Source organism: Camelus bactrianus, chromosome X, assembly GCF_048773025.1.
Source record: "Camelus bactrianus isolate YW-2024 breed Bactrian camel chromosome X, ASM4877302v1, whole genome shotgun sequence".
Classification (NCBI taxonomy): Eukaryota; Metazoa; Chordata; class Mammalia; order Artiodactyla; family Camelidae; genus Camelus; species Camelus bactrianus.
Window position 1 is genome coordinate 90,860,336 of NC_133575.1, and position 25,583 is coordinate 90,885,918.

General features: G+C 34.7%; 1 protein-coding gene and 1 long non-coding RNA gene across 3 annotated transcripts in view; one reads left to right on the top strand and one right to left on the bottom strand.

Annotated features, from left to right (window-relative positions):
* LOC123614653 (uncharacterized) overlaps positions 1-25,583 on the bottom strand; it is an 82,960-nt gene that overhangs the window by 17,931 nt on the left and 39,446 nt on the right. The window lies entirely within an intron of this gene.
* SLC6A14 (solute carrier family 6 member 14) lies at positions 573-25,581 on the top strand. Its single transcript, XM_010947419.3, has 14 exons — positions 573-1,162; positions 2,067-2,232; positions 5,195-5,326; positions 6,756-6,917; positions 7,665-7,803; positions 9,001-9,133; positions 10,722-10,862; positions 15,692-15,920; positions 17,578-17,703; positions 18,887-19,005; positions 19,539-19,638; positions 19,893-20,002; positions 22,122-22,289; positions 23,208-25,581. The coding sequence occupies exons 1-14, from the start codon at positions 1,115-1,117 to the stop codon at positions 23,352-23,354; spliced, it is 1,920 nt and encodes a 639-aa protein (XP_010945721.1). The 5' UTR covers positions 573-1,114; the 3' UTR covers positions 23,355-25,581.

Sequence of the window (25,583 nt, forward strand, 5' to 3'; positions counted from 1 at the left end):
CATCTTCCCCAGGGCATATTTCTACTGCAAATGGAAAATTCATGTCGGTCAGCAGAGAACAAAGGAACTGCACACAGGACACAGAATTTGGCTTTCGGCTGGCTCCTCTGTGTGCGGCGATTTGTACTTTTTCCTAGAACCGCCACCATCTTTTCCCTCGTCAGATCGAGTTTAAATCCTTTGACTTTCTGGTGAAAAGGTGCTGCACTGGTAAACAGCATTATAATAATTCTTTCCTCCCTGGCCAAGCTGGGATGTTTCCTCATAGTTTACTTTATAGGCCTCACCTTTCTTGCAAACTGGAGTCCTTTGTTAGGGTTAGAATTTCCCATAAACCTGCTCAATAATTTGTTTTTGTTTGGCCTCTTTGAAATAGCACACAAAGCAATCCCTGTAAAGGGCAGTGCTGTCCTGAAGGCTGCAAAAGGTGCCTGAGACATAGGCTCAAAGTTGATCTTTTCAGGCAGAGCCAGCTGAGTAATCTTATCTCAACTGGCTGCTTTTCAAGGTGCCCAATTCCGGAGCTCTCCCTCTGGGAGCAGCATTTGCCCCAGGGGATCAAGTGCTTTCTAGTGAGGGGCAAAACTTTAGGAAATCCCAGAGCCCAGGACAGTACAGTCTGTTCAGGAGAAACTTGGGGAACAGAACGAACCTCCCGGACCATGCCCTCCCCACCTGCAGCACCAGTGGAGATCAGCACTTGGCTCCAGGACAGAGACCAGACTAATAGAAGAGGTTAGGAGGAAGCTGGGAAGCCGGGAAAGGAGACGAGGTTGCGAAGGCACCTGCGCGGCTCTGAGTCAAAGGCTGTCAGTCATCTCGGCTCAGACTGCTCCGCTCTTTCACAGCCCAGCCCTTTCCTGGGGCCGGGGCTAGGGATTGCTACATGCCAGCTTACCTGGGGAAAAACCAGAGCCTCACTTTAGTCCCTTCCGGTAATTGACACGACAGGGCGCCCGGGCGGGGGAGGGGGGAGCTTCCCTCCATAAATGGTCCCACCCCTGGGCAAGGTGGCTCACTCTGGCAGGTAGCAACGGGGGAGTGTGCACCTGCCACCAGTCAAGCCCAGCCAGACTGCGAGACAGGCGGAGCGAGCCCAGGGAGTGAGTGAACCATGGACAAGTTGAAATGCCTGAGCTTCTTCAAGTGCAGAGGGAAGGAGGTAGGGGTCTGGGAGCTGTGGGGGGTGTGGAGGACCTGGGAAGGGAAAACTGAAGGGGAGGCAAGTCTCTGTTTTTGGTTTCTGCAGCTGTTCCTTGTTTTCCACTTTTCTGTTTAACTGACTTCAAGTGTGCCTGAGATGCCCCCATAAAGTGGAGGAAAAATCAATCAGCTCTTACTCTGGTAGCTAGAAGACTTAGGGTCACCTCATCCTCTGCCTTGGGTGTGCCCACAAACTTCTGTTTTCTGTCCCTCTCCGGACTGTGTCCACATGCTGGTGAGAAATGAGAAAATGCACTGTCCTCATCTGACCTGAGGAACCCTCCCTTCTCCTCTGAAGTGGAGAGAGTGCTGCTCCACCTGGTGGGACAGGAGAGTTTGCCTCTGAATATTATTCTGTGGCTTTCAGAAAAGCACTGATTTTACTCCGGAAAGAAATGAAACTTCCCTGACAACACCAAACATCGAAACTATCAGCTTATAGGAAAAAGAATCTATGACTTTTCTCTCTGTAGTAGCTATACTCGATCCTTCTTAAAGATCTCCAATTTTAAGAGTGTTAATTTTACATCTTTAAGACTTGCATATTTGAAACCTTATTTGCTCACCTTCATTTGCCCTTCATGCTGAGTGCCGCATGTAACCTTCCCGCCAAAATTTGTAAGATCTAACCTAAAGAAGTAGTGAAAATACCCACCTAGAGCTTTTTGCATTTCAAGGGGTAAATGCTGTAAAGTAAAAGCAGCCATCAGCAGAAACCTCCCCACTTTCAGAAAGGGTTCCCTGGCTACTTTCAAGGTTCATTATCTCTCAGTGCCTCTCTCTCTCTCTGGATTTGTGAAATTAAGCTTCTGCAGAATTTTTAATAGTAGAAAGATAAGCTGTTGATATTTTCCCTTTTCCAGAAAGTGACGGCTTCATCTGAGAATTTCCATGTTGGTGAAAATGATGAGAATCAGGACCGTGGTAACTGGTCCAAAAAATCGGATTACCTTCTATCTATGGTTGGATATGCAGTGGGATTGGGGAATGTGTGGAGGTTCCCGTATTTGACCTACAACAATGGCGGAGGTATTTACCACCCCCCACTCCCGATTTATTTCCCCTCCAATTTTAGCTGGGGTGCTATATGGTCTCTCATTTTAAGAACTGAGTAAAGGTATATGATAGTATACATTAGTAGGAGTATGGGAAGTGAGCAGACTGCATTTATTATTAGACTGAGTTTCTGGCTCAAGTTGGGAAGCTGGCTTCACAAAATCCTCAAATATAAACTTGATACAAGTTGTGTATTTAGCACTTCTGAGTTGATTTGAGATTCCATGTAACCTTTAACCATGTATACACGTTCCTGTGATAATCCATTTAGATTCAAGTTGTGTTTTGCTTAATTTATAGCTGAATCTGAGCAAATGGCAGGGAATTCTAGTTCTAATAAGAAGCTCAAATAAATTGTTTGCTTAAATAAAATAAGGCATTGCATTTTGGAAATTTAAGTGTGGAAGGAGTTGATTAAAAAGTAATTAAACGTTTAGTACTTTAAGCTGCAATATTCAGTTACATGTATTCCAAATTGGGTTGACCATCTAGAAGGTCCTTCTAAAATGCAGTAGAATTTAGTTCAAGGCCAGGTGTTTAATTTCTGCAAATAATACTGTTTATACCTCATAGATTACTAAGGAAGACTCAATTAGAACAAGGAGAAAAAATAACTGAGGTGACACACAGAAGGAAACAAAATGAATTGCACAATCCTCTAGTAATGTCGAAACAACTTTTCACTTACACCATATTTTATTTACTTGTAATTATAGGTTCTGTTAGAAGTGTAGAAGTGACATACCCTTATATTTCATAATTGGGTACCAGTGAAACTGTGCCACTGTAATTATTTTGCTGGGTACAATAGGATTTTGTGTGGTGATATTTCAATCTCATATTCCTTGTTAATTGGTTGCATTAAAGCATTCATTCTGGCCTTCAGAGACTTAAGAAAGGAGCTCTGTTTAGCAAACACTCTAAGTCTTGGTGCCATTAATTACCCTATTTAGAGCTTATGATGTTGAATCATGGGTTTGGTATAAGTTTGAGTTGGAAGATGAGTCAGGAATCAATCTTTTTGGTGTCTGTGTCCTAAGGTCCAGCGTAGTAAAGAGAAGCATTCGGGCTCCTTTCCAGCCTCTTGTGTTCAGGTTTAGAGTAAGAAATTCCTTGTGACTTGACGTCACACATAGGCCCAGTACTTGCTATCAATTTCCAGGAACTGTATTAAAACAGGTTTAATAGAGATTTTTAGACTTAGCCAAAACAAAGTGGCATTATTTATCATATGCTATTACCTCTTTCACCATTTCCTCTAAAAATTAATATATCACATCAGATCTCAGTTTTTAAAGATCACATCATTTGAGTAATGGCTGATCTAGGCTCTCTCAGTTGCTTCTTTCTCTTTTGCTCAAGGGTAGAAAAGGAACAGGAAGTTCAAATTTGTCAAATGTTAATAGATCAGATTTAAAAATACAGTCAGGTTTGAAAGACTGTTGCTAAAATCTGGACTCATTTTTCTCTGTAGATGCTTTTTAACAGTTTATGAGAAGTCTCAGACTACCTTAGGGTCTAGGTCAGCAGTATTAACAATTTGTGAACACACAGAATATTAATAATTTACCAGTTATGGTAGTTATTAATAATGAAACAATATAATGGATGAAAAGCCATATATAACACTGAGGAAAAACCTTTTTTGTGTATCTAAAAACCTATTTACACTGGGCTAGGGAAACTTTGCTTATCGTTGTATTTAAACAGAGATATTTTGTCTTTTTCTTCCTATTTATCATGGGTAGGAATTAAACTTCTATTAGTCATAGTAATGATGGTTTGTACATTGCAACGTATATAAGAACGAATTTGTCCCTATGTTCTGGTGACTAGTGACTTGTATGAAACAAGTACTTTATTATCTTCTTCCTTTTACTAGTATATATTTTGAGGGTTGGAAAAATGTAGTTTCCCAGGTATGATGTTACAGTATCATAATGGGAAAAACACATAAGGAAGAAAGATAACATGGCTAAGTGAATGAAATATACATAATTTAAAGCCCATTTTTATTCACTGATCCCCACATTTTCTTATAAAACTTTGTTAAGACTCCTAGAATACTTGATCAATAAATTTAATATTGTGTCCCGGCTTCTACCTAGAGTCTGGTCAAAGTTCTAATGAGCAATTTCATGTCCCTAAAGTGGGCAGAAAACAAAGTAAAATAATAAAAAATTTAAAACAAAAACCAAAAGGGGGTCTGGATAATCTAAATGTAGGAGAATTAATCCTTATGAAATTGAAAGCTGATTCTTAATGCATCTCAAAGGTTTGGGTTTTTCTACCAAAATCATCAATTTCTTAATATTGAGTGAAGACCCTTATGACTATTTCGAGAATAAGGAACTTAACTGCATTAACTTGCACTCCGAACCACCTGTAACATTTACACCCTAACTCTTAAAAACAGATCATTTATTTTTAAAGGAGAAGGGAGGGAAACTAACTTTGAACATGTACTATGTGCCTGCCCATTTTGCCAAGTGTTTTCATATATGCTCTGTAATGAAACCCTTACCACAAACTGATGAGTTGCATTGTTCTTCCCATTTATGAGGATCCCAAGGTTGAGAGGTTGGGTAAGTTGCCCTAGGTCATATAACTAGTATATAGTGGAGCCACGATATAAACCGAGGTATATCTGGCTCCAAAGTCTGTGATCGTTCAACTTCTCTGGCTCGCTTTTTATGGGCTATTGTTTTTAATAATCATGACAAGCTCATTAGGTCATACTAGCATCGCCGTTTCATGGATGAGGAACCCAAGGTTTAGAGAATCAACTACTTTCTCACAGACAGTGGTAAATTTGGAGCCTAAACCCAGTACTCCCTGACTCCACTATATCAGAATGCTTTCAAAATGTTATGCTGGTTGTCAACACGCCATCAAGATTTTGGAATATAACAGTGCTTTGTTTTGCGTTTTCTAGGTGCCTTCTTGATACCTTATGCGATTATGCTAGCATTGGCTGGTTTACCTTTATTCTTCCTAGAGTGTTCACTGGGACAATTTGCTAGCTTAGGTCCAGTTTCAGTGTGGAGAATTCTTCCATTGTTTCAAGGTTGGTATTAAAATGTTTTCCTTACTGTAGTTATTGGTCCATTCCTGCATATAGCTGTCCTCATTATGTGGACAAAAAGTATTTAAAATTTGGACATGTTAAAGGCAAAGAGGCATACATTGCTTTTCTGAATATTTGCCACTGTTGAATTTAGAACTCAAATGTTAATTTGTGTATCTGTCTATCTTGGGCTGCAGATGTAGGGGTTAGGAAGAATATGAGAGAGGGTTGTAATGGTGTCATTATAGTCTTACTTTCACCTTTTTTTTTTATTTGGGGGGGGAGGTAATTCGGTTTGTTTATTTAAGTTTTTTGATGGAGGTACTGGGGATAGAATCCAGGACCTTATGCATGCTAAGCATGCGCTCTACCACTGAGCTATACCCTCCCCCCTTTCTTATTTTCACCTTTTAAATTCTCTTGGCACAGTCCTGTGCATCAACTTTATAGCTCTGGCTTTTTTCTACTTCCTATGCAATCTTCGTCTTCTTGCTTTTGCATATCTTTTACAATGCCTCATTCAGAAAAGTTGAAGGGCAGGTCATTATTTTTTCTTGGATGCCCCTAATGGAATAGGACAGTAGGAAAGTTAGAAAAAAATGCTTTGATTGTTATTAAACATCAAACAGCCTTTCTGTTGGAAGATTAGATATCATTTTGGTATGTGCTAGCTGCTGAAAACTATTTGTAAAAGCTTCAATGCAACATCAAAAAAGAAATTTATAGCGAGGTGAAGAGAATATTGTGCTGGAATATTAAGGAAGCTACCTCAAAAGCTAGTCTGAAGTGTAGGAGTTCTATTCAGTATGCTAAACTGCATTTTGGAACTACTGAGTTAAAGAAACTTGGGAAGTTGAAATTCGGACTGTTACTGAATTATTGAATTTTCTTTATATGCACTTGTAGAAGTGGTGTGCACTATCTTTTTAGGACATCCATTCAGAGACTTTATCTTCTACTTGTCAAAATGTTGGTTTATAGACGAAGATGTAAGTATTGGTCAGTGAGTCTATAGGATATGAGCTTTGAATAGTTTGTTTTTGTTCTTTTTTGTTTTATTAAGAATAGTACTCACGCTGACAAGAATTTACAGCTTGGGGTGGGGGAGGGTAGTAGTTCAGTGGTAGAGCGTATGCTTAGAGTTCTTCCTCATGTGAAATTCAGTGGTTTAACACAGGACTTCTGCCCTTGGTCTTAGTACCTTTTCTGATCAACTAAAAAACTGTCTCAGAAAGCTGACTATCAAAATAATTTTAATTTGGAAAAGAAAGCTACTCAGACAGTACTACTGCCTCTCCCCCACCCCCATAAAAGAGAAAAAGTTGTTTGAAACAGTTTTCTCATTTTAAAATAGGTTTTGGGGAAATTGAGATGCAGCTTTATGAATTAGCAAAAGAAAATTCACTTTGTTTTAATTGTTCTCTTCCAGGTGTGGGGATTACAATGGTCCTGATATCCATTTTTGTGACAATCTATTACAATGTCATAATAGCCTACAGTCTTTACTACATGTTTGCTTCATTCCAAAGTGAGCTGCCGTGGAAACACTGTTCTGATTGGGCAGATGAAAACTGTAGCAGAACGCCGATAGGTAAAATTCATTTATTTATTAAAAAAATATTGTTAACTCTGTATCATTCTTTTGTATTTTCCAATAAGATTAAAAGTTTAAATCACTTTTTAAACCAATTTAGGTGCAATTTTAAGTGAGCCATAGGTTACTGATGAAAGCTGAATAAAGCACATGTAACCTGAAAATTGATTAATGCCATATATTCATTTCTGAGGGCAGTCAGTAAGGCTAAACCACTGCTAGGAGTCTTTCTTGCAGGCTGAAGTTGTGGGCAGGGGAAAAGGAAGAAAACTGGGAAAGTGATAAGAGAGAAAAACACTGTTTATGATAGTAACAGTGTTTCAGGAGATGGTGAGTGTTGTCATGCATAGCAGAGGATAACGTGATAGAGATTTAACAGTTCTTTGGAATTTAAAGATGTCATTTATCTATCTAGGTTCAGTAAGTCCACATATTAAAAAGTTCCTTAGACCACTAAGTCCCAACTGAAATGGCTGTTATTCTATAGCTGTTACTATAAATATAATCACAGTTTAAAAGGGCAGATATTTTCATACTCAACCCCAGCTTAGTGGTGGAGAACACTGAAGATACTCAACGTGTATGGCTTGTGGCATCAGTAAGATTTCTACTCCACCTTCACCAAGTAACAATTTAGGCAATACTTTGAATATTTCACCATTAAAACATTTTTCTCCCAGGAAATTACTCTTCTCAAACTCAGTATGTGTCTGTGTGTGTGTATTCTTTTTTTTTTATTTTCAGTAACACATTGTAATGTGAGTATAAACATGACTGAAATCATCCAAATGAATAAAAGCTGGGTAGATGCCAACAATTTTACCTGCCTCAATGGAAGTGAAATTTCTCAGCCAGGGCAGCTTCCCAGTGAACAATACTGGAAGTAAGTACAGTAAATTATCTATGTCTTTAGCAGATGTTATTACAAGTTTTTATAAAGAACAACAAGCTATTGATCAGCTCTTTTCTTAACTCATATAAGTAGAAAAAAAGGGGAATCAGAGCAAATTATACTTCATTTGGCTCAGATGCTTACCTATCCTGGGTGAGTAGTAGTAGCCTGCAAAATTAGCTCATACTACAGATTGCCATTTATAAACTAGTTATTAAATGGGCACAATGTAGCAATGATGCTTTATATAGTACTTATTGGCTATAAGTTAGGGCATTGCTTAGAAGAAAAAAAATTCAGATTTTAGACTACAATGAGCAAATTCTAGTAAGGAACAGTTGGGTGATGAGTAATATTTGGGGCAAAATTGCAGCTATTTAAGACTGCAATTCTTCGTTATCCACTTTGCTTATAATTGTCATTATATGGTAAAAATAGATGTTTTGGGTTATATTTGGGTTATATATATAATTATATATATTATATATATAATATATATATATTTTGGGTTATTAATTTTAAATGATCTCTCTTACTGCATACCTACTCTTTAACTTTACCTAACTTCTCTACTGCTGTCATGAGCTCTTCCTCATCTACGTGGTATTGCTCTTTGTGACCCTTTTAAAATTTGGATCTTGAAATGTTCCAAACATCTAGCTAAAAATTAAAATCCTCAATCCATATATGTCCCTAGTGGAAATCATGAAATTTTAGAGAAAGCCTTTGAAAAAGATATACATAATGGGGCCATTTAGGTTTGATGATAACTACAAGTATGATGAAGTATAGTGTAATTTTGAATGTTTTCTCCATCATTTTAACTTGAGGAAAAAAATACTATAACGAGTAAAATGAAATAATCTGATGTAAGGTTAATTTCTTTCCATAGAGGAGCTCTGAAATATTAGGGGAAAATCGTAGCTAAAGGAATCAGTGGATCTTTTATTCTAGGGTTTGGAAAACTTTGTGGATTGGCTCGCAGTTAACCAGAAAGTTCAAAGCCTGGTTTTTCACTGAACTATTTTTGCTCCTCCATACAAATGTATCAATAAAAGGCTCACATGACATTGATGTATTAATAAGATAAAATACTCATGAAGCTTCCCCCTGGATGAAAGATATTACAAAATTCAATGTATTAAGACAAGTGATTGTGTGTTCATCAAAGGGCTTCTGTGTTTTCAGTAAAGTTGCGCTCCAGCGGTCAAATGGAATGGATGATACTGGAGTCATTGTGTGGTATTTAGCACTTTGTCTTCTTCTGGCTTGGCTCATAGTTGGAGCAGCACTATTTAAAGGAATCAAGTCTTCTGGCAAGGTAATTTAGAAAACAGATTAGATAGTGATGTAGCGGTTTTCCAATTTCGTTGTGGTTCCATGCCGAGCACTTACCAAATGCATGTTTTTTTTCTATAATGGGAACATTCAAATGTGTGAAAAGCTTTCTAAGTAGGCAGTTTCGCTCTAAGAAAACGCATAAGAACACTGCTATTATTAAAAATGAAACAAAACAAGCAAAAATTGGTATGAGATTCATGCAGTTACTCTAAACTTGGACCCTTCTAGCTAATACAGCATTCTGAAGCTTGGGAGTATATTTTTAAAAATTTCTGTCCTACTAGATAAATAAGCATTTTGAATAGAATTATATATTGCAATGTTTGGTTTGGAAAGCCTCGATCCTTGTTATATATGTTCTATAGGGTAGTAGTGTTAGGATTCCCCTAGTTGGAGAGAGAAGGAAAAAAAACCAACTATACCACTGTTCTCTCCAAACTTGCCAAAATTGACTCAGAACCCTCTCTCAGTAGAGAGTCCTTTCTGAAAAAATTTCCCACTTCATTGTTTTATTTTTTTTTAACTTTCAGAGAGCACTGTGACAATTTCAGAGAACATGAAATTTTCTCTGTGAGCAAGTGAATATGTATGTGTTTGTAACTACCAGAGTGAAATTTCCTTAAAAACAGAAGACAGAAATAACTGTGGATACTCTTTTGTATTCCTGGTACAATATCTAGCGCATTCAGCTAATGTTAAATTATAATGAGACATGCTGTTAGATCACAAAAATACTGTGAACATCACAAAGTCAGTGGAAACTTTTCAAAATAATGTTGCAGTTGTGCATTTTTGGAACCCTTGGTTCCTTTTTGATATTAATACTGAAAGAATCCATTAAAGGCCATTTACCCAGGCAATTAATTTTTATTGGTCTCTGGGTGACTTATTTAAATTGTTTCCTTGGGCATGTTATCAAACATAGGACATCTATGGAGCAAAGAAATCCTCCCCATTAATGAAAAGTGAGCCTCAAAGGCAGTCGGCTCATCTGAAACCATGTGTTTTCAGGACACACGCAGTCCTCAGGTGTATATATGTGTGCTAGCAAAGTCTCTAAATGGTAGCTTGAAGGATAGTGTCCAGTATTCACTTTAATCAACTTTCATGGGATTTGGACACCTACTAGGAGAGTATTTTTCTTCTCCTTGGAGACTGAGTATATACTAATCATTGCAGGGTTTAAAATCATTTCCCTTCCTACTTCAATGTAGTAATTTACCAAGAGATGATATTCAGTCCCCTCATTTATTAGGATACATCTAGGAAAGCACTCCACCTAGATTCCAGGCTACCTCTGCTGATGTAGTGTGTATTTACAAGAACCTGGGAAATACTGCTTCATACACCAGAATGTTTTGAAAGTGGGTCATTTGAGAGTGATGAGAACAGAAAGAGGAAATTCTGTCAACATGGGTATTGGTGTTATCAGACTTATTAAGAACCTAATGAAATCTTCGATACTTTATTTTACTCACTTCAGCTGGCTAATAACTTAAATTTGTATACAATTTTACACCATGATTTAAAACAATAACTTATTAACTTTTGGTCATTCTTCTTGGTAGGTGGTATATTTTACAGCTATTTTCCCCTATGTTGTCTTACTCATCCTGTTGATCAGAGGGGCAACTCTGGATGGTGCATCAAAAGGCATTTCTTACTACATAGGAGCACAGTCAAATTTTACAAAACTTAGGGAAGCTCAGGTAAGACAACTTGGATTTTAAATTATCTGAGGCGGTAAACCTTAAAAGCCAAAACTGAAAATCTCTGATTTGCAATTAAGAGTGTCATAATGTAGCAGAGCTTCAAAAGAATATGCAGTTAGATTTATTAATGTTTCTGTCCACGAGGATGTCTGATTTAGCTATTTAACATGACACTAATGCTCTCTTAGGAAGTAAGATAATCATTTGCAGCAATAGAATTTTAAAAGTCATTTTCTTCAAGCTAGTTCTATTTGACCAAAAAGATTTGGGGCTTATTAATCTGAAAAAGAATATTTCATGCAGGAACACCTACAAATTGATACCTAGGACTATGTGACTTATCGGAGAAACTCACGGTAGATTTAAAGATTACTGCTCATGGTTTAATGGTCTAATATACATTTTAATTGTCTTCAGAAGTTAGTATCCCAAAAGTAAGGATGAATTTTACCTAATTGATTATGAAGTTAAAACATAACTTTGAAATAGATGAAGCATTCCAGAAACAAAACTGTTACTTGTACCAGACCCATTAACATGTGCCTAAAAATATGAATTGGGCAGCCCTCTTTTAACACTAGTCCATCTCCAGATAATGGTTGTGTGTATCACAGACACATAAAATCTTTTACAATTTTGACTGCAGAGAGCATTACCAGTAAGTGTATTCTATTGATACAGCCTCATGTCACATTCTTGACACACATTAGGCTTCTGGTCAGGTAAAGCTCCACAATATTATATTGAAATCAAGAAACACTATATTGTCTACCATTCTAGTAGTCCTAACCAAAATGGATATTAGTTTTAGTTTGCTATGATATTCTTTGTGGAACTCATGCTAATTTCCAGCAATTGCTATTTTATAAATACAATCCAGATATTTACTTATTTGTTGTAGAACTTCTCTGGGAAGCAAGTCAACTGGATCAGTTTTTAGTCATGCAAATCCATCCATTACCTTTTTGAGAATTGACATGTCAATCTCTGGCCTTTGATTACCTTCCTTCTGTCCAAATAATTTTTACTCATTAATTAGCCACAAAACCCTATGAACTTTTTATTACTTATGTGTTGGAGATTAACACATTCTGATGTGTCCACAGGCCCCCTGTTTATTTCTTCATTTATCTTGGGCCTCACATCTTTTAACCTTGTTTGTTAATCTCTTCCCAACTCGACCATTTTGGATGACGGATAAGAAACAAATAAAATGGAAGCTGGGATTCAGCGTCTTCTCTCTGTTAGGTTATTAAACAAGATGAAATATGTTAATGTACTTTGAAATGGTCAACTGTTATATAAATATGAGCACCCAATTATTTCAATTATTGCTGTTATATAATACCATATTATTATAGATGCAACATTTTTCCCTAAGAAGTGGACCCTCTATTTTCTTTAAACCTCGTAACTTTGAGTACAGTTGAAAAGCCCCTTTGATATTCCTTTAAGTGGCTCTTACAAGCCTCAGATCACCTGGGCTTTATAGATCCATGAAACTATCCTGAAAATTTTATATGACTGTTTTATATTGGTCTGTTTCGGTGTCTCTGATCTTTAAAACATCAGAGCTAAGCCTAAAGCTCCTTATGAAACATACAGCTTAATCCTCCTACCTCCCCACCCAACACAAACACTACCCTACTCCTTCTTTGGGTTTGCTGGCAATGAGAATTTTTTTCCTTCGATATTTTTTATTCCTCTCCAATCCATACTCTAAGCGTGCAATCATAAGTAAACATCTTTTCCTTTTCTTTGAATATTTAACTCTATTGAGATCTCTAGGCAAGTAGAGAACCATACAAATTTGTAGCTAGAGGGGTCTCCAGTGTTTATTTTACTAACTCCCCCATTTTATAGTGATGAAGTTGAGACCCAAGAAGTTTCACATTTAAATTTACACAGCCAGTTTGTGCATCTTGAATTAAGATTTCCTAATCCCTAAACTAATAATCTTATATACAGCTATGAGATTTGTAGATATAGAGAGTCTAACTATGTTTGGAATTTCACTTCACTTTCATTTGCAGCTTGGGTACATCATATGCAGTAGCATTCTTACACAACCCAGACCTGCCACACCACCTCCAGCCCCCTGCGAACTCACATATGCATACCTAACGTATCAAGTCAAAGCAGCTGAGAGACCAACATAAGCATGTTGTTCATCTCTTAATATGTACAACTGCCTAAGAAATAAGAGCATTTTATTTCTAACATGATTTTGTTATATATAAGTGAAGTAACTATGATCTAGCTGTCTATCCTTCTACCCATCCATCCATCGATCCACCCATTTTTTTTCTTACTGGCTTCCTGCCATTATAAAAGCAATTATAATGTAACAATAATCTAACATCAAGCTGTATTCTGAAGACATAGTAAATATTTATTTTACTCGTAACAACTTTAGTTCTATTGAAATCAGAAATAGATTGCATACCTTTCAGGGAGACAATTATTGTTTGTAACTTCCATAAAAGAAACTATCAATTTGTGATTATTTTCCATAAAAACAATAATAGCTACCACTGAGTATCCTGCTAATTGCTTTATATGTGTTAAATCTCCTTTAATTCTCACATCATTCCTAGGACACTTATCATTATTACTAGTATCATCATCATCATCTCCATTTTAGAGATGATGAAACAGATTTAAAGATGTTAAATACACTGAAGTCAAAAAGAGCAAGAGGTATTGGATTTAAACTTCATTCTTTTTGACTCCAGAGCTAGAACTGTTAATCAACATGTTACATGGCCTGCTTCCACTGACCAGTCCCGTGTTTAGATGGACTTAAAATACACTTTTGCCTACATATATGCCAGCCCTATTATTTGAAGTCTTCATAATTAGATTTTTTTCTTTGGGGTCATGTTACATCTACAGAATTCACTATTAAAATGGATTTACCTAGGCTAGTTTCTAAGGTAGACTACTGTCTTTTAGCAAAGACACAGGAGGGGTAAATTGTGAAAGGGGGGAATAATAAGGGAGGGCCAGATTAGATGAGGAGTGTGGGGGCTTCTTAAAGAGATGGGGCCAGCTACAGGAGGCTCTAATCAAAACATGGAATGAGGGAATTGGATGCCTAAATGTATCATCATTCTTCAAAAATTGCCTAGTACTAGCCTTGTTAAGAATTAATATTTTTTGTCCCTAAATTGGTAAGTGGAGGAAATTCCAATCAAATTCCCAGCAGGTTTCCATGGATATTGAAAATTGATTCTAAAATTTATATAGAAGGGGAAAAGACAAAAAAAAAAAGTTTTTTGAAGAAGTGAGAAAGACTTGTCCTATCAGAGATGAAACAATATTATAATGCTATAGTTAATAAAATAATGTGGTGTTACATAGGTATGGACATACAGACCTGTGGAACAGAACAGTAATCTCAGAAACAGATTCATGAACATATGGAACTTGATACGTGGCAGATGTGGGGATGGACTATCCAACTGATATAACTGATATCCAAATGATATAATTGATAATATCAGTTATCCTCAGACGACTGATATTCCATTTAGAAAAAAATGTATTGGGATTTCTAATTTAATATGCATAATAACAAGTTCAGGTTAATTGAAAACTTAATATAAGCAAAACTTTAAATCTTTTCAAAGAAAATATAGGATAGTATCTGTATGACCTTGGGCTAAGGATTCTTTTTTTAAGTCAGAGTAAACAAGGACAGTGCATAAAAGCAAAGATCGATACTTTCAGCTACATTAAATCAACAACAAAATCTTTGGCTCATCAAAGGACGCGATGTTAAGAGGTGAAAAAAATAAGCCACAAATTGGGAGAAAAAATTTAACACATATAACACAGAAAGGATTAGAATCCAAACTACATAAAGAATTCCTACAGATCAAATAAGACAAATAACTCAAACAAAAAAACTGGCCAAGATATAAACAGGAATGTCACAGAATAAAACTATGGGATATAAACACATAAAAATCATGTGAAACCCTCATAAGTAATTAAGGTAATCAAAACTGTCATTTCACAGCCACTAGTTTGGACCATATGAAAAATTCTAACCAATGTTGGCAAGGATGTGGGTGAAAGGGAACTCTCATACCAGCTAGTAGGAGTGCAAAGGGATACAACCACTTTGGAGAATCATTTGGCAATATTAAGTAAAAGAGAAGATGCATATACTCTCTGACATCACAGTTCCACAATTATGAATGAGGAGACATGTGCAAGGATATGCACAAGTACATCATTTCTAACAGCAAAATACTGAACAACCTAAAGGGCCAGCAACAGGATAAAGGATAAACTGTAGTATACACAATGGGGGCAACACAGCAATGGAAAAAATGTTCCAACCTACTTACATTTAATTTAATCATATGAATTTGCCTATATTCTTTCATTTTTTGACTTATAAAATTGAAATTTCATATGATAAGATAAATCTCATGCAATAGTCAATGGAAAAAGGCAGGTTGTATAAGTTTTCATGCATTAAGAAAACTTTTGTATAAAATTCAAGACATGCAAAGCTAAATGCCAGATTGTTTAGGTTTACTTATTTACATAGTTAAAAAATATACAGAAAATTTTAAAAAATGATAAATATAGAAGTCAGGATAGCAGTTACCACTGGAGACTGGAAGGGTGATATGGTCAGGAAAGGGCACATAGAGGCTTTAAAAGACTGGTGACATTTTAAGCTGAGTAGGGGGTAGCTGGGTGTTTATTTTGTTCTTAGAATACTTATTCATTTGTATATATGAAATATTTTATACGCATAAAAAATTAAGAGTGTATGTTTTTAAATATTAAATTATTTTCTCTTATAGGTATGGAAGGATGCTGCCACACAGATATTTTACTCTCTTTCGGTGGCTTGGGGTGGCTTAGTTGCTCTATCATCTTATAATAAGTTCAATAACAACTGCTTCTCAGATGCCATTGTAGTTTGTTTGACAAACTGCCTCACTAGTGTGTTCGCTGGATTTGCTATTTTTTCTATACTGGGACACATGGCTCATATATCTGGAAAAGAAGTCTCTCAAGTTGTGAAGTCAGGTATGTAATGCTATATATTATTAACTTTGATCAATTAAACATAGCTCATTTAAGAAACACCGATTATTTTATAGCAATCGAAATACTCAAGATTTAGGGTATTGCACTTTCTCATTTCATCTTATATGATTTGTTTTAATGATATAATTCTTAGATGATCTGAGAAACAAGGCTATATTATAGAACAACTGTTTAAGTTTTTTCCCAAATTTTGTTTAGCCCTTAATGTTTTTTCCCAAATAATGTTTAGTCCTTACTGCACAATTACAAGTATCAGGCATCATGCTAAGCACTTTACATTCATCACCTTCATTTAATTTGTGTGTGTGTATGTATACCTATATATGTATATGTGTATTAATATGTATATATGAATATATGAGAGACAGTATACATAAAAGTTAATCTGTGTACAATTACAGTATTGGGTCTGAATTTTTAAAACACACAAATATCATAATAGATAAGAAACCCAACTGACTTTGAGTGTACACCTGTGTCCAGCTTTAGAGAAATCTAATCAATGAACTTCCTAACTTTAAAGGCATTGACTCGGGATGCTTAACTATCTGACTAAAGATTCTTAGTAACAGAATTCGAGGGTTCTCTTAAGTAGGAATTCCTTTTTAAATTTCTATTTACAGTTAGTGTCATTTGATGAGACTGATGAATGAGAATAGAATGTTAGGACAAGAAAGGCCTTTGGAGACCATCTAGTGTCCAGCTCACTTACAGAGGAGTGGACTGATGTACAGAAATGTTGTATCTTGCAGAAGATCAAATAATTAGGAAGTGACAGAGCCTAGGATAGAAGCTAATTCTCCTGACTCATGGGTCAGTCCTCCAGGAGGTTGGAGAGACTTAAAATACTTAAAACTAAGTATCATATAAAATTCTTCAAAAAGCATCTTTAAACGTAACATACGTCAAATAGAAAATAAGATTGAATTTATAGTTTCATTACATACAATTTTGCAGGTATCTATATACTAATTAAAACTGCACTAAAATTATACCCCTTATCTTGTAATAACCTATAATGGAGTATAATCTGCGAAAATACTGAATTACTATGCTGTACACCTGAAACTAACATAATATTGCAAATCAACTGTACTTCAATAAAAAATAAAATGGCACTACATGGCTATGAAATGTATAGTGAAAAAAATAAATAAAATGGCATTACATATAGTGATTCTGAATAAACATCTGGACAGACAGTTGAAGACTAAAAAGTTAGTTCGTAAGCTTATCTTTCTTGATAGTGTAATTCTTTTAGAGTTTCTAGGCTAAGATAAGGTAACCTAATTTAGGTTTCTGGAAGTTTAAGACAGTTGTTAATTCTTCATTAAAAAAATAAAATCAGTTAAACAAAATCATTGAAATACTTAAGGTTTCTTATGTGAGAAATGTACAATTTACAAAATTTCTCTCACTAGCTTAGTTCATGTCACATGTTCACATGATCACACCATAGAACACCCTAGCCAAATATTTTCAAAAGTGCAAGTGAAACAGTTGCTAAAGAATGTATATTATGGATTGGGTTGCCAAATTAAAATGCGATTTTTCTAGTATCTTATTTTGAAAATGTCCAAATATGTGAATTTTTCTGGCAACTAATTTAAGTTGAAATGCCATTCATTTTTCTTAGGTTTTGATTTGGCATTCATTGCTTATCCAGAAGCTCTAGCCCAACTACCAGGTGGACCGTTTTGGTCCATATTATTTTTCTTCATGCTTTTGACTTTGGGTCTCGACTCTCAGTTTGCTTCCATTGGTAAGTAATGTTAACATATCCCTCTTATATTTTACTCATGTTTCCTCTACTTAAAAACATCCTTTTCTTACCCTTGTTGCCTCCTTTAGCTTTTACTCTCAGAATGATCTTTCTGAAAATTCTTTTTAACTTAAATTTTAAATATGGAAAAATACAAAACACTCATGTATCAGATACCCAAAAGGAACAGTCATTAATATTTTGTATTTACTTCAGGTATTTTTTAGAAAAATAAGCTGTTATAGATAAATTTGAAGTCCTCTATATTTCTTTCCTTAATACAATTCACATTTCTTCCTTGAAGCAACTGTCACCAAGGATTATGTATGTTATTCAGTCCATGTTTGTATACATTTTATATGTATCCATAAATAACATAAATTTTAAAAATTTCACAGAAATGTGAAATTTCATAGCATACATATCATTCTGAGTTGTTTTTACATGTATTATGAAATCCATGTTGCTACACAAATAGCTCCAGTTAATTCACAATCTGTTGCCATAATGATAAGCATTTGGATTATTTTCAAATTTTAAAAATGACACACACTGCTGGAATGATTATTACTGCACATGGTTCTATGTACACACAGAGATTTTCCCTAGGGTACACACCTAGAAATTCTGAAACAGTTTTCATCATATCACAGTTACATAAAATATTTTAATAGTTTACAGGATAAAGTTCAGCCTCCTATAGTTGACTTTCTAGTTGATTCCAAAAATTTCAAACATGTTTCTTAATCCTTTTACTCATACATCCTTCTACTTTTAACCAGTACCCTCTTTCATGAACACATTTATTTCTTAAACCTAGAAGGCCTTTCTGGCTCCATGTTATTTATTCAAATATTCAGCTTATTTAAAAGTTCTACTAGATTTTTCCTTTCAAAAACTACTTCAGTCCTTAGGGACCCGCTACCTTATAAATTGCTACCCACAAAACCCCTTATAAAACAGTCTAAAAACAACAAATAGAGCTGCATTTGATTTTTATCCGAACTGACAAGTGGTGACCGCCAAGAGAAAGGACCCTACAGATTTTTAAAAGAAAGGAGTAGGGCTGAGCATATATTCTCAACATGTATTTGTAAATTTGATTAATAGAAGTTTGTTTCTGTGATTAAAATTATTGGCAAATGAGTTGACATATAACATGCCATTTTTTTCCCTTCCAAAGAAACGATCACAACAACGATTCAAGATTTATTTCCCAAAGTGATGAAGAAAATGAGGGTTCCCATAACTTTGGGTTGCTGCTTGATTTTGTTTCTCCTTGGTCTCGTCTGTGTGACTCAGGTATTCTACAGTATTTTTTCATAGACAAAATATGAGTTGGAATGTACTTAATAATCTAAATGAGGAAACCAGGGTTTAAGAGAATGTTTAGTGACAAGTCCAAGTCTGACTTGGATCAAGGTTTTCTGAGTTTTAGCCCAGATTTTTTTCCCCATTATAACATAATTTCGATGGTAAGTATATTTTGCAGAGGGGGAAAAAGTCCAATAACGGACAATTTCCCCAATTACAGCAAAGTTAAGACTTTGAACACAGACTGCATTTCTTGGCAGCTACTACGGAGCACATAGACATTGCATATCATTTTGATAATCAACTATTCTAAATGCTTATTTTTTCACAGTGACTCAGTAGAGAATGAAAGGTACATCCTTTTTGAGATATTTAAAGAAGTCATCCTTGTGTTTTCTGGCAGAGGTGAAACTAAGTAGCATATGTTAAAATCAAACTAATAAATTCAATTTGAATACCTCATCAATCATAAAAATAATTTAAAATATACTTAGGAGTAACTGATTTTTTTTTTTTGGTAGGCTGGAATTTACTGGGTTAATCTGATTGACCATTTCTGTGCTGGATGGGGCATTTTGATTGCAGCTATACTGGAAATAGTAGGAATCATCTGGATTTATGGTAAATAGTGACTACAGAATTATCTACACATTTTATTAAGATGATTTAGTTTGATTCCTTTTCATTATGTTTACTATAATACTTAAGTATAATATATTGGGCAAAAACATATTATGAATAAAATGCAGTTAAAGGTATATGCTTCATTGCTGTAGTATAGGAAAATGTTTAGACCTTGAAAGACGATTTGGGGACAAAATGATTAATGAACAAAAATATGAGCAAGGGCGGAATGCATTCTTTGTTGTTTTTAGGAGGGAACAGATTCATTGAAGACATAGAAATGATGATTGGAGCAAAAAGGTGGATATTCTGGCTATGGTGGAGAGCTTGCTGGTTTGTCATTACGCCTATCCTTTTGATTGTAAGTACTAATATGCCATGAATTTGCTATCAATAATGTATATTTAAACATTTCTGAGATAAACTTGAAAAATTCACATTGGATACAATAAAGGAAATTAATGTCATAAATTAGTGATTTTCAACTTTTGCTTCTTGACTGGTGCCTACTAGCTGCCTAAATTAAAATGCCTTTGTAGTAGTATTTTTGAGGCCATAGGGTTAAACATTTATCATTTGAGAAAATAAACAGGCTCCTATAGACCTAAAGGTCCTAGATACTTACAAATTATCAATAGGATAAACTTTTAAAAACCAGTCATTTGCTCATTCCCTAAAAAATATGCTGAGCCAATCTATAACGTTCTTAACCTCTCTGCTAGGTACAGAAAATACAAAGTTGCATAAAACCCACTCTCTGCCTTCAAGGAATTCAATCTTCTAATTGCTAAGAGACACTCAGATGTTAATGCGTATTTTTTCTTTTTCTGGGAAGTATTTTGTATCTGAAATTACTAAAAGAAACTCACCTGTGTCAATAGAGGCAACAGTTTATGTTAATAACTTGGTGCTATTTAGGAGCTGAGGGAAAGCCAAAGATGTCTTACTGGAGAAACATGACATATAGATGTGATATCTTTAACAGTTCAGAACAGTAAAAGGTTGAATTCCAAAATAAACACTTAAGCGATGGAGAATTACTATGGACTAGAGATAACGGTGGGGATGGGGCAGTGGCAAAGCTTTACAGAGGATGTGTTTTGATTCTCATTGCCTCCATTCTTCAAGTTTTCCAAGGAAAGACCATTAAATAATTTGACCTAGAGTCTGTTTTTAGAGGGTAAGTTTTATTAACATTATCAGGTCAGGTTCAAGTAGTGAGGAGTTGAGAAGTGGATGTGCTGAATTAAAATATTTGGATGCTCCATATTCTTGCTAGATGACTTTGACAGTGCTACTAAATACTGTTTTCCTTGAGAAGTCTCCATAATAAAATAAAACCCCTCATCAACTTAGAAGATCTAACTAGACTTTTTAGCCAGCTAATTTTCATTGATTACATAGATCTGACAACTGGATTTACTTTAAAATGCAAAGGTAGTAAATATTAAATGATATACATTATCATCTATTTTGTATAAAGTCATGAATATTAGACTCCACTATCCCTCATCTATTGTCTTGTAGTTATGTAAAATTACAGTAATTATGAAATAAACTTAAATAACGGTAACTAAAGGAATTAATCTATTTAATTCTAAAGTTAAACTTCATGATCTATAAAATTTGTACATTCTACATTCTCATTGATTCTAGTAAAACAAGGACAGGTAAATTTAGAGAAACTACTGGGTGATTTTGGGGTTTGTTCATTTTGTTTTGTTCGCTTTACAGGTCTCTAAATTAGTTTTTATGCTGCAACATTCTAGTAGATTTTTTAAAAACACATTTTTAAAAACTTGGCCTTAAATTGTTTTCATCTTTAAGATTCACTGTTTTACCCAAACATATATCGCGCTTGTTTTTTTCTCAATAGGAGGCTGGAAGTGAAGTGTGCTTTGGTACCAGCACCGTGTGAATGCACATGTTTTGGGTGTGGAGTAAGGGATGCTCTGTGTAGTGGGAAATAACAGAAATAACTGCTAAGCAAGGAGCAAAGCATGTTCACTAAAGTGTACTTTACAGTCTCCTTAAGTTAACTGATAGGCTGGCTAGCGTATAGCACAGAATAAAACCATGCTATTAAAAGTGAAAGTTAACAGAAAATTTCAGATATTATTTTACTTTCAATCTGATACATTTTATCATAAAGTATTTTACTGAAATACATGTTGTAGAAGTATTTGTAACATTTATAAATATGTGGAGGTGGTAACATTTATAAATATGTGGAGGTGGTAACTTTGGAAGAATCTATTCTAAGCCAAATACAAGTTATTTAGATTGGCTCACTGAGTATTGGTATCTTCTGGTTTGTTACCTGATTCTCTTAGTTGGCTTGAATGTCTTTTCATTTTAATTGCTTTTGATAAATTATTTCTAAGGAACAGAATCAATTTGCTAATAATTAGTGGAACTGAAATCATTAGTGCAATAAAATCTAATCTTTAGCATTGTCTTTTCATATTTTACTTTAATAGGCAATTTTGGTCTGGTCATTGGTGCAGTTTCATAGACCTGAGTATGCCAAAATTCCATACCCTGACTGGGCAGTTGCTCTAGGCTGGTGTATGATAATTTTCTGCATTATCTGGATTCCAATTATGGCTATCATAAAAATAATTCAAGCTAAAGGAAACATCTTTCAAGTAAGCACATTAATATTACTTATATTTTATATAAAGTACTTATGATCAAAATAAGGATTAATATGAGGTTATGAACATGAAATCAAATCATTCTTCCCTTTAGGCTACTTCTATAACCTGATACAATTATGCGCATAACGTTGTATTATGCTGGATATATATTTGTGTGTCTCCACGTACTAGATGAGAATCTGTAAGGGGGGGTCTTGTCTTGCTTGTTGCTGTATCCTCAGGCCCTATTAGAATGCTTAGCACATAAAGGCTATGGTATCTATACTTGAGTTGTACTGAGATGACAAAGCAAATGACCTTTTTTCTTTATAGCTGTATTTTCACCTTTAAAACCTCATCTAGTTGTAATACATACTGCAGTAGTATGTTAAAACTGGAAAAAGTCTGGTAAATTATCTTGAACCCAGCTGAGACCCTGGGTTATCCCTCTTTCATGGAGGCCTACCTAAGGGGATAGAGTTGATTATGACATCTCGCTAGGATAATGACAAGGCAGGCTCAGGAGTCAGATTTTAAATACACTTCCAAGGTATATATTGCTTTAGCGCCTCACCTGATTCTTACTATAAGGCCGGGATAGAAATGTCTGAGAACTCAGTGAAAGTACATTAAAGTGATGCTGTTGCTTGAATGGGGTCACGTACTTTCTTTTGAAATCATTTACATACTCAGCTATTTTGGCTTTGCAGGTAACACGATTCTAGTAACAATTAGTTAAATTTGAGTATCATTTGGTAGACAGTATATTAGGAATTTAGATGATCACTTTTTACTTTTTTATGGTTCTTATATCATTTTGATTAGCAAAGAGACTTAACACTCTAGAATGAAAATATAGTTTGATATTTGCTTGTTTATAGATTGCAGTATTTAAGATCTAAGATAAGCTTTTTCTTTTCTTTTCAGCGCTTTATAAGCTGCTGCAGACCAGCCTCTAACTGGGGGCCATACCTGGAACGACATCGTGGGGAAAGATACAAAGACATGGTAGATCCTAAAAAAGAGACTGACCATGAAATACCTACTGTTAGTGCCAGCGGAAAACCAGAATGAGTTCTCATCTTTAAAAATATGTGGTGACGTAATGTGATTGTTTTAGAATAGAGGGAATTTTTATTTATTTGTATGTCGAATAGAAAAATGTATATACTATGTTTATAATAGTATAATGAGCTTTTTTTCTCCATTTAAGCAGGAATGTAATATAAAAATGTGAAGCTACTACTATTTAGCAATGTGATTATTATATTTGTTTTAAGATTTTCTGTTAACACACACATAGCTGCCTCTATTTCATAATAACATTGTTGTAATTATTACCAGAATATTTTTTCTAATATATTGAAGGCTTTATTTTGAGCTGGTTTATTTAGAAAATAGTTATATTTTCTATTATACATGTTTTTAACTATTAGTTGCTTACATTTTCTTAGCATACAATCTTTCTTTTCCATAAAGCGGGGAGAATAAATCAATATATTGAAAAGAAAGCGTTAAAATTGAAAGCCTCACTTAATTAGAAATGTCATACATATATGGAAAAAATGGACTGTGTATATAATATAAGGACTGTAGTTTAATACTTTTGATTCAAATGTCTAAACACTTCATCTATTTATTGCTCACTTTTTCTGTGAACTTAGTGGTTATATTCTTTATTTACAAATAGTGAACTAACACAGAAAAATAAGGATTCTATGGCCAGTAAGTGATTAATATAGAAAATGGAACCTGGAAGCATTGAGTATTTCTTTCCCCACACAATGTCTTCCTTAGGTTATATTTGGAAAAAAATACGACCCATCTAATTTCTACTATTTAACAAAGTTAAGAGTAGTTCATAATACACTCTGAAACCTAGGTTTAATTTCAAATAGAACATGGGAAAAATACTAATGACACAATGGCTTCAATCAAATCTAAGAGCTTATGATTGAAATGTATAGTCAATAGATCAAGTAGAATGATTTTGTCTTATTTGAATAAGTTACTACTTACAGGTGATAACTTATTTACACACTTAAAGGAGGTAAACTTGTCAAACTTGTCAAGAATGAGGGCAGCCAAATTAGAAAGTCCTATGTCCCAGTTTCCTTACAAATAATAATGAAAACATATTGTATCACCAGTAGATTTATACATTGATTATGTATCATTGACAATTCATTTAACATCACAGCCTAGCACGATGAACATTGCCTAAATATGTAAGAAACTTTTAGGTTATTCTTAAGTTTCTTAACCTGAGCTTCAGAGAATGTATGAAACTGATACTATATGTAATATTTTTCTATGTGTATGTGTGTATGCATTTTTCTAGGGAGAGAGTCCATAGTTTTCATCAGAATATCAAAAGAGATCTGTGACTCAAAAGTTTAAGAACTACATATACTACTGCTGGTTTTTTGTTCTTGGCAAATGAGTAATAAAATAATTTTAAGCCTTAATTTCTTACACATTTTAAATTCTTTTTCCTCTTCCTTTTGATTGAAGATTAAAGGAGTAAGGGATTAAGGTGTTTCTTTAATTTATACTGGTAATTTATTGGGGGGGGCATGAAGACAGGTGTCTAGGTAAGCCTTTAATTGAATAATCTCAGTGAATTATGTATATATATGATGAACTTGTGTTAGATATTTTGAGGGCTTTCTTAGATGGTAGGTCAAATGCTTAGTGAATTTCAAAAGATTGTTAATTCCTCAATTATAATGGATGCTATAAAATATTACTTGAAATAGATGGCTAACTACAGCTTAGAAATACTTCTTCTTAATTTTAATCCATATTACTAAATTACCTGCATTCTACCATTGTATTTTGGTGCTATTTGAGATGTGGATTTTTTACTAAATAGAGAAATGCATGCAATTTTCTACAGGTGACTCACACTTCTAGTGAATAATATCTAGTTGATGGGGGCAGAGGTGGTGCTGGAAAAGAAATCCATTTCAAGAGCTGACTACAAAGAGTAATTAAGAGTTTGTGGGACTGTATTTACAAGTGTGTAACGCACAGATCTTAACAGAGTGCCTGGCACATTTTAAGGTGCTCAATGATAGAGCTTATTATTATTATCATACAGATTCAACAGTGGTGAGAAAGACTATTCTGCATGATGGAAAGAGTTCCATCAAGTCCCATTTACTTTAATCAAACTTGGAGACATTTACAGTATTGTAAACCATTAGAAAAAACTTTTTCACACGAGTGAAATTAAAACCACTATATCTCAACTATATTCTTTTTACTGTAGCTTATTAAAAAGAAAACAACTTTTGAACT

Bases quoted from the DNA above. Each gene is read 5' to 3' on its own strand.
- SLC6A14 (XM_010947419.3), top strand. From the start codon at position 1,115: ATGGACAAGTTGAAATGCCTGAGCTTCTTCAAGTGCAGAGGGAAGGAG. The intron at 9,134-10,721 runs GTAATTTAGAAA...TCTTCTTGGTAG, and splicing joins GAATCAAGTCTTCTGGCAAG to GTGGTATATTTTACAGCTAT. The intron at 20,003-22,121 runs GTAAGTACTAAT...TTACTTTAATAG, and splicing joins TTACGCCTATCCTTTTGATT to GCAATTTTGGTCTGGTCATT.